Source organism: Coffea eugenioides, chromosome 9 (assembly GCF_003713205.1).
Source record: "Coffea eugenioides isolate CCC68of chromosome 9, Ceug_1.0, whole genome shotgun sequence".
Classification (NCBI taxonomy): Eukaryota; Viridiplantae; Streptophyta; class Magnoliopsida; order Gentianales; family Rubiaceae; genus Coffea; species Coffea eugenioides.
The window spans coordinates 39,647,854-39,657,849 of NC_040043.1; the positions used below are offsets into that span (position 1 = coordinate 39,647,854).

The 9,996-nt window shown below is 39.4% G+C and overlaps 1 protein-coding gene across 1 annotated transcript; it reads right to left on the minus strand.

Annotated features, from left to right (window-relative positions):
* Positions 1 to 562: 562 nt before the first annotated feature.
* LOC113783578 (protein SRG1-like) lies at positions 563 to 9,642 on the minus strand. The gene is made up of 4 exons (XM_027329761.1): positions 9,362 to 9,642; positions 2,266 to 2,513; positions 1,531 to 1,855; positions 563 to 1,207 (listed from the first exon to the last, which is right to left on the minus strand). Exons 1-4 carry the CDS (start codon positions 9,617 to 9,619, stop codon positions 941 to 943), a joined length of 1,098 nt encoding a protein of 365 aa, XP_027185562.1. The 5' UTR covers positions 9,620 to 9,642; the 3' UTR covers positions 563 to 940.
* Positions 9,643 to 9,996: the final 354 nt, after the last annotated feature.

The window sequence follows — 9,996 nt, forward strand, 5'->3', positions numbered from 1 at the left end:
TGATTGATTTGTTTTTTTTTTTTTAACTAGCACATGTCTCTGGGTTTATGTAATGATACGAGGTCAAACAATGCAGAGGCTTTGCATGTTTTGTGGAATAATGTGAGAGGGTCAGAATCACTTTCTAGAAATAGAAACTAAACATGAGGTATTTAACTATTTATTGGTCACTGAAACCATTTTTTGCGTAGGGAATGGAACATGCAGCCTCCCATGCTTTTTTGGAGTAGAAAAAACAAAAAAAAAAAAAAAAGTAACTTTTCACTTTTAGATTCAATAAAGTATAGATAATAGAAACTTGTAGAGAAGAAATATACATGAATCCTCAGCTCTCCCTAACCTTGCTAACGTATGACTGTGATTAACAATTGATTTGGTACTAGATTCAAGGCATAATCTCAAAAATCTCCCTTGAGGTTTATCACAATTTCACTATACGCTTCTCAAACCTTTCAAATATTACAATTACTTTCAGTGTTTTGGGTGGTTTTGATGTAACAAAGTTAGCTCATTTACACAAAAAGTTCATATTAAATGCTAATGAGTACAAAATCACGTTAGCTAATTAAGTGCAATCGGCTCAAATAAGGGGAAAAAAAATAACAATTCGATACAGAATTTCAGTCTTCCCATTGAACTATCGAGGGATGTTTACATTACATCTTTGCCATGATGTGGCTGGTCATAGTAACAGAGAATCATGGCGCATCCAAAGTACAGAGAACCGAAATCAGGCAATTAAGCAGGTCATTGAACTTCTCTAGATCGATCTGTATGTTATGCTGGATGGAAGAACAATAAATCTCAACCAAATGTCATTGATCATACATGCCTAACCTGTTGAAGATTCATCTGACAGCCTATGAACCCAACTAACCAAATGTGGTTGATCATACGCGCCTAACTAACCTGTTGAACATTCATCTGGCAGCCTATGAACTCAACAACTTTGATGTTCTCCCGCTTGTATCTTCATGAATTCCAAGTGTGCTTTACCATTGAGCTTTGCTGCAAAGAATTCCCTGAAGAACTTTTCTACTGGAATACTACGAAAAACTGCCGGATTATGTGGTCCAATAAGGCTGCGAGCAGGGGCCACTTCTGCGTCTAGGTTAGAGCTATAAAATGTAGCAATAGATAGCCGTTCTCTGTCAGAATTCACTGTTGCTCTGTGCTCAATACTCCGATACAAGCCATTGCTGAGGATCTGTGCAGCAAAAGAAGATATATGAATAGCATTTTCACAAGCACCAATATGAACAAGCACTACAGTTCCTGTGGAAAAGCTACATGTTCGAGAAGTTTCTTAAATAATGTCTACACTATGCTCACCTAGAAAAAAGATTGATGAAATAGTTGAAATGGTATTCTCATTGAAAGGCTATCAAGATATATACCCTTGTCCACAGACCATTCTCTGATATCCTATTTGACAGGACACCAACCTTCTATTTATGCTACAAAGAGTATGCAAGTTCCAAAATCACAATAGTCTCTAATTTTAGTATGTCATAAGCTAATTAGCTTCACCTCTATTATGTCACCAACATTGACTATTAATGCATCTGGAAGTGGCGTTACTGGTAGCCATTTTCCGTCTTTCCGTATCTGGAGGCCTGGTGTTCCATTCAGCTGAAATAGAATTGTCAAAGCAACTGCATCTGAGTGCGGATTGAAACCAATTGCCATTTCTGGCTCTGGGCATGGAGGATAGTAGTTCATACGCATAGACTGTACACCATCACTAAACAAGCCTTTCATTTCCTCCTCATCAATCTTCAGAACCTTAGCCATTTCCCTTAATAGTGTCATGGCTAGGATTTTGACTTCCAGAGAGTAAGCTTCCATTGCATCTCTGCAATTTTTAAGAGAAGCTAAAAATTGCTTGTTAACAAGATATCATCTCTCTTAAATTAAAAATCTGTAGAAAGCCAAGAGGCGCACCATTTCCTTTGAGAAACATTTCATTAAACAAGCATATATTGACTGTTATTAACAGCCCTTGGCCTTGCTCATTACAGCAGCTGCACTGCGACTGACAAGCAAATTCATGCATTGAAACTACAAAATTAAACTCTCAAACTCATGTAATGTTACCAGATTACCAGTCCCTATATTGCACAGTGAAAGGGTCAATACCATTCTATTCATATAACTTTAGGCTATATATTACCTGACTTATAAAGTTTCAGCAGAAAAACTACATAAGAATAAGAGGAGGTGGAGATAAAGAAGAGAGGGGAGGGGGTGGGAGAGAGAGAGGACCTGAGTTTTCGGGGTAGCTTTTCGAATAATTCCACTTTCCTAAGTTTATCAGGGAGGGTGGTTATGTAAAACATGTCTGACCAGTCAAGCTTCTGCTCCTCTGATACAACAAAAAGCTGCCCAAAGCCCTCGTGATTCTCTGGCTCTTGCCATAACGCCTTCTTTTCCTCAAAAGGAAGTTTGAAGAAATCTGTAATTTCATTCCTCAAGCAATCTAGCAATGAAGTAGAAAGTCCATGGTTTACGACCTACTCCAGGAAACAAGAAACAGAGTCAGAAAATTCACCTATTAATAGTTTATGAAACCTGCTCATCAACAAAAGTAGGACCAATGATAGGTTTGGGTGCATGGTCAATTGGACCAATGATGCTACACTGTGTTCAGGATACAAGCACATAGATGACCCTGATGGAACAGGAGGGGTATTGGCTATTACCCAATGGATAATAGGCTGAGCCGACCTGATTAACACAGTACAAAATATGTCCTTAATCTCCCTATATATTATCCCCCTAACTCCAGGTGACTACACATTCAATGTTCCCTTCAGAACTATTCATCCATTTATCTCAGATCTGACTTGAGGGTTGAAGTGACCTCAGTTAAACCTTGGTCATAAGTGATTATTTGTGCAGATTCTTATAGCATCAAGGTTTTCTGCATATCCGACCTGATTAGCTCATCATAACATCACAACAGCTCAACTCGGATAAAATCTTGCTTCTTTAATAGACATTAACAGTTGGGTAAGGACCCAATTTTGGCGGAATTTTACATGCCATAAGAAAGCAGGACATGATACAATCCAGTCCACTTTCCTCATCTAAGGAGTTTCAACTTCTAAACAATCCAATCATCCAAGAGGAATTTCACTCATCAAATTCCTCAAATTCAAAAGTGAGAGGACTAATGTTAATTTACCTACCAAAGCGCCCATATACTGGCTGATAAAATTGGAAATCAGGCATCTTACTTGAAACTCATGTTAAAGCTTTTTGGGCTCCCAATATACTACATACTCTTGCTCTGATGCAGCTTCAAAGCACCAGTTTCCTATAACCTATGGAAAGCATTTACAGTGCATAACGAAAGCACTAAATATGGCGATAGGAAAGTGCACAGAACATTTTATTACCTCTAAAAGTTACACCTAGCTACGCCAAGATGCCTTTCAAAGTAAGAATTGGATATAAGGCTATGCATAAAGCAAATCCAATTCAAACAAATTACAACTTTTTAAATAAAAGAATGAACCAGGACATTGTTCACAGGCATGACAGAAACACCTCCAGCGTATGTCCAATCTACATGAACTGTGAAAAGTATGTTGTTTTACAATATTGAGTCAACGCTCATTTTCTCCATATGCATTTCCTTTGCCCGAAATATAGATTCACATAACATAATAGAGTAGACAATTTGAAAGATTCCGCATAAGCTCTGTAGACATAGAATGTTAAGCTGCAATGAAGTCAAGCTCAGCAAGACTCCTCAGTTAGGTTTAGATAGTTCTAGCCTTTACAGAAATCCCCAGCACATTTGCTATCAACAATCAAGATTACCAAATACAAATATCGTATTCTAATAACCGTATAATCCAGCATATAATCTCGACCATCCGAATTCAAATACAGCAATATCCAATGTCAACTTCCCTCAATCTTATTGGACTGCAAAAATATTTCTCATCAATATACTCCATAAATTCAAAATTGCAGAAATTTTAACCATGAGATATGTCAATAGAATCAATCATCCCACAAGCTCAGCTCAAGACAGGATATCAATTATGTTGCGGAAGCCCTACCAAAGTTAAGGTATAACGAGTAAATTATTGTACCTAAAATTGCAAAATGGTAATTCCCAGGAAATATTTGGTGAGGGACACTGGCCTGCTTAAGTACCAATTTCCTAGACAGAATCACCTATATATGCACTTAATTGCACAATAACTCACTACAAATATACCTACAAATATATCTACTAAATAGACAATAAAATAGAACACCAGAATTTAACGAGGTTCGGCTAATTTGCCTACGTCCTCGGACACTACCGACAATTTAATATTTCACTAGAAGAAATATTACAAAGAGAGAGAAGAAAGCAAGTTATTGGCTCTTGCTTGGTGTACTTGAATTGGTTTGTTTGAGAGCTATTTATAGTTCTCAAACAACCTCTCAAATGTTAAACTTAATCGATGTGGGATTTAGAAATTTAGGCCAAAGAATTCAAAGTCCTCAATTTTGGCTTGAAAAAGTCATCAATTGAGGCTTGGCTTTGAATTCAACAAATCTCCACCTTGGCATAATTTCTAATCCCACCAAAAATACAAATTTTTTTTCCCTCAAATTCGGTGGTGTCTTCAAATGCGTTGTCAAGCGCCAATCTTCAAGTCGTGCACAACATTTATCAAATTCAAACAATGTTGGAATTTGATAGTTGTCACAACCTTCGTAAGCATATCAGCAGGATTCTCCTTGGTCTGAATCTTTTGAAGTAGTATCGTACTATCTTCCAAAATCTTCCTCACAAAATGATACCGTACGTCGATATGCTTCGTCCTTGCATGATAAACTTGGTTCTTTGCTAAATGAATAGCACTCTGACTATCACAATGAACTTTGATAGACTTCTGTCCAATTTCCAATTCATCAAGCAATCCATGAAGCCAAATTGCTTCCTTAACAGCTTCCGTAACTGCCATATACTCCGCCTCTGTAGTAGACAAAGCAACTGTTGACTGTAAGGTAGACCTCCAACTGACTGGTGCCTTAGCAAGTGTAAAAACATACCCAGTCGTTGATCGACGTGTATCTTGATCTCCTGCGTAGTCGGAATCACAATATCCAACTACGCCTTGACCAATCTTCTCATCCCGCTCAAATACTAATCCAACATCTACGGTGTTCAAAATATACCGTAAAATCCATTTCACAGCTTGCCAATGCTCCTTGCCAGGATCATGCATGTACCTGCTCACAACTCCAACTGCTTGTGAAATGTCGGGCCTTGTACACACCATAGCATACATCAAGCTACCCACCGCATTTGCATACGGTACCTTTGCCATATATTCTCGTTCTGCATCATTCTTTGGAGATAACGATGCACTAAACTTGAAATGAGGAGCAAGTGGAGTACTAACAGGTTTAGTCTTTTCATTCATACCAAACCTCTTTAATACTTTACTAAGATACTCTTTCTGTGTCAAATAAAGCCTCCCCAATCTTCTATCTCTACTTATCTCCATGCCGAGAATTTTCTTGGCTTCGCCGAGATCCTTCATTTCAAACTCCCGACTCAAATGAGATTTCAATTTTTCAATCTCACCTTGATCCTTGGAAGCTATCAACATATCATCAACATAAAGAAGAAGATATATGTAGGATCCATCTCGTAGCTTGCGCAAATATACACAATCATCATATTTGCTTCTTGTGTACCTTTGCCCCATCATAAACTTGTCAAATCGCTTATACCACTGTCTTGGAGACTGCTTCAATCCATACAACGATTTGTCAAGCTTGCATACCATCTTTTCTTTACCAGCAACTTTGAATCCTTCTGGCTGAGTCATGTAGATTTCCTCTTCCAAGTCACCATGTAAAAACGCAGTTTTTACATCTAATTGGACAAGTTCCAGATCCAATTGTGCTACCAAAGCCAATAAAATTCTGATGGAGGAATGTTTCACGACTGGAGAAAACACTTCGTTGTAATCAATTCCCTCCTTCTGAGCGTAGCCTTTAGCCACCAATCTTGCTTTGTAGCGAACACCAGACTTGTCAGGAAATCCTTCCTTCTTTGCATATACCCACTTGCATCCGATTGCCTTCTTTCCCTTTGGAAGACTGGTTAGCCTCCATGTTTGATTCTTATGAAGGGAATGTACTTCTTCATCCATTGCAATCCTCCACTTTTCTTTATCCGAACTTTGAGCTGCTTCATTGAAAGTGGCAGGAATATCAACATTTATGGTTGGGGATGCATAGGCCACTATATCAGCAAAACGAGCAGGTTTTCTGATTGTCCTCTTTGGCCTACTGGTTGCAATTGATTCATGTTGCTGTGAAAGTTCTTCAACTGGAACATTTTCTTCAGTTGATTCTTCTTCTACCATAGGAGTCCTTTCATCTACTCCGATATCCACTGCTGGTCTGATAATGCTTCTTTCAAACTCCATCTGCTTAGGAGTGCTCTCCACCTGTTGGGGAGTACTATCATTCTGCTGTACATCTACCTTTGTTAACATGGTAGATTCATCAAAGGTGACATCCCTGCTGAAAACTATCTTTTTCGTTTCGGGACACCAAAGGCGATAACCTTTAATGCCTGTTGTGATCCCCATAAAGAGCGCCTTCTTCGCCCTTGGATCCAACTTTGATTCTTTAACATGATAATATGCAGTAGAACCAAACACATGTAAGGAATCATAATCTGTAGCAGGTTTTCCCGACCATTTCTCTAATGGCGTTTTGCCGCCAATAGCAATTGATGGTAAGCGATTAACGAGGTGATTTGCATATGCTAAGGCCTCAGCCCAAAATTGTCCGCCCAACTCAGCATTGGACAACATACACCGAACTTTCTCCACCAATGTCCGGTTCATACGCTCTGCCACCCCGTTTTGCTGTGGTGTATCTCTGACTGTGAAGTGCCGAACAATGCCTTCATTTTCACAGACCTCCATGAACGGATCACTAGTGTATTCACCTCCGTTGTCTGTTCGAAGGCGTTTGATCTTTCTTTCTGTTTGAGTTTCCACCATCTTTTTCCACTTGATGAAAATTCCCAATACTTCACTTTTCGCCTTCATAGTATACACCCATACTCTTCGAGAGAAGTCATCGACAAAGGTAACAAAATAATTCTTGCCTCCCAAAGAAGTTGTTTTGGAAGGTCCCCACACATCAGAGTGCACATAATCCAAAATACCCTTGGTATCGTGAATTGCAGTGCCAAATTTTACCCTTGTCTGCTTTCCTTTGACACAATGCTCGCAAAAATCTAACTTGCAAACACTGGCTCCTTTTAATAGTCCTTGATTCATCAGAAGATTCAAAGATTTTTCTCCGGCATGCCCTAAGCGCATATGCCATAATCTGGTTACTTTCAATTCTCGATCATCACTGGAAGCCACGGCCGCTACTCCAACAACTGCATTACCTTGATAGTAATACAAGTTATTATTTTTCCGGATTCCTTTCACCAGCACCAATGCACCTGAAATGATTTTCATCACTCCATTATATGCCGACACCTTGTAGCCCATTGATTCTAGTACTCCCACAGAAATGAGGTTCTTTTTCAATTCTGGCACATATCGGACATCAGTTAGAATCTTAATTGATCCATCCTGATTCCTCAGCCGAATTGAACCAACCCCATTTGTTGCTAATGTGGTCTCATCTGCCGTGTAGACGACTCCACCTTCTTTTTCCTTGAAATCAAAGAACCATTCTCTATTGGACGTCATATGATGGCTACAACCTGAGTCCAATAGCCATGTACTAGAATGACCAGTAGGCATGACAGCTAATGAAAAATCTGATTTGATCAATGCACTCAGATACATTTGAATCCGCAACAGCTTTTTCTTTGTCAGGTCTACCCTTCAGTTTTGGACAGTCCTTCTTCCAGTGCCCTTTCTCTCTGCAAAAGGCACACTCATCTTTACTTAGTCTGGCTCTTGACTTGGATCTTCTTCTCGTCCCCTTTCTCTGGTTTTGTGAGCGTCCTCTAGTTACCAGAGCTTCTGCTGCTCCATCTCTGCTATTTTGCTTGTCTTTTCTTCTGAGCTCATAGCTGTACAGGGCAGAGCTAACTTCACTGAGGGACACCTCAGCTTTCCCATGGAGTAGAGTTGTTTCAAGATGCTCAAACTCCTCAGGAAGAGATCCCAACAACATGAGAGCCAAATCTTCGTCTTCAAATGTCACATCTAAATTCATCAGATCAGTGATTAACTGATTGAAATTAGTGATGTGATCACTTAGAGTTGTGCCAGGAACATAAGTGAAGCGAAATAAACGCTTCTTCATGTTGAGCCTGTTCTGACAATTTTTCTTCAAGAACTTCTCCTCCAATCCAGTCCATAATTTATTTGCAGAGGTTTCTTTTGAGAACACATATTTTTGTTCCCTTGAAAGACACGATCGAATTGTACCACACGCTAAACGATTTAGCGTCCTCCATTCCTTCTCTTCAATCTCTTCTGGTTTCTCTTTTTCGATGGCAATGTCTAGACCTTGATTAAAGAGCGCGTCTAGAATCTCACTTTGCCACATGCCGAAATGACCGGTACCATCAAATGTCTCCACATTTAATTTTGTATTCGTCATAACATTTCTCGCCATAATAGATAATGACGAGCTTGTTGATGCTTGCATTGTAGATGAAGATCTACTTTCGGCCATCTCTACAAATTATATTTAGTAGCTCCTAAATGTAGAGTAACAATAGCCCAAGAAATCTTTTCTGATGTGGAAGATCAGACCATGCTGCAACCACAGAGCATACTAAGAAACCTCGAGCTCTGATACCAATTGTTGCGGAAGCCCTACCAAAGTTAAGGTATAACGAGTAAATTATTGTACCTAAAATTGCAAAATGGTAATTCCCAGGAAATATTTGGTGAGGCACACTGGCCTGCTTAAGTACCAATTTCCTAGACAGAATCACCTATATATGCACTTAATTGCACAATAACTCACTACAAATATACCTACAAATATATCTACTAAATAGACAATAAAATAGAACACCAGAATTTAACGAGGTTCGGCTAATTTGCCTACGTCCTCGGACACTACCGACAATTTAATATTTCACTAGAAGAAATATTACAAAGAGAGAGAAGAAAGCAAGTTATTGGCTCTTGCTTGGTGTACTTGAATTGGTTTGTTTGAGAGCTATTTATAGTTCTCAAACAACCTCTCAAATGTTAAACTTAACCGATGTGGGATTTAGAAATTTAGGCCAAAGAATTCAAAGTCCTCAATTTTGGCTTGAAAAAGTCATCAATTGAGGCTTGGCTTTGAATTCAACAAATTACACAGTCAGCAAGAGGAGGAAGGACTAAATTAATCTAACCTGGAAGAATCCCCAGTCCTTGCAAGCTAAGTGAAGCTTCTCCAACTCAGAATCCATGGAATTTTCAGACAGCAATCTCTCAACATCGATGACGGGTACTGCTAGAAGCGAAGTTTCGTGAGAAACAATGGGTGATTCTTCGTCGTGGTGAACGTATCGAGGTGGGATTTTTGAGATGGGCTGTTTGGCAAGCTCCTGGACACTGGGAACTACGAGGGATTTGCCAAAGTTGACGAACTGTAGAGGTGACTCCGCCATGGACTGTTCGACGCCAGACGTTAGAGAGCAAGTGTTAAAATGGATCCAGTTTAGTATTATCAAACATATATAGACCAAGGGACAAGGGCACAAACGGTTGCAAGGGGCACAAACGGTTGCAAGGGGCACAAACAGTTGGAGGTGCAACCGTTTCTGCCGGTTGTGTGCATTTTTCACTGTGCGTAACTTTGATTGCACACGGTGTAACTTTCTTTGTACACGACGTAACTTTAGAACAAATTTTTGTGGGTCCCACACACGGCGTGAAAATCACGTTACAAGATGTAATCTGAACCGCACAAATTTTTTTAACCAAATCATGGCCGTCAACTACCACACACGTCAACCGTTCCTGCCCCATTTCCAATGAAGTCATA

Coding starts and splice junctions, on each gene's coding strand:
- LOC113783578 (XM_027329761.1), bottom strand. CDS start 9,619: ATGGCGGAGTCACCTCTACAGTTCGTCAACTTTGGCAAATCCCTCGTA. Junction 2,514..9,361: donor AGGACTGGGGATTCTTCCAG/GTTAGATTAATT, acceptor TTCCTGGAGTAG/GTCGTAAACCATGGACTTTC. Junction 1,208..1,530: donor ATGTTGGTGACATAATAGAG/GTGAAGCTAATT, acceptor TTTGCTGCACAG/ATCCTCAGCAATGGCTTGTA.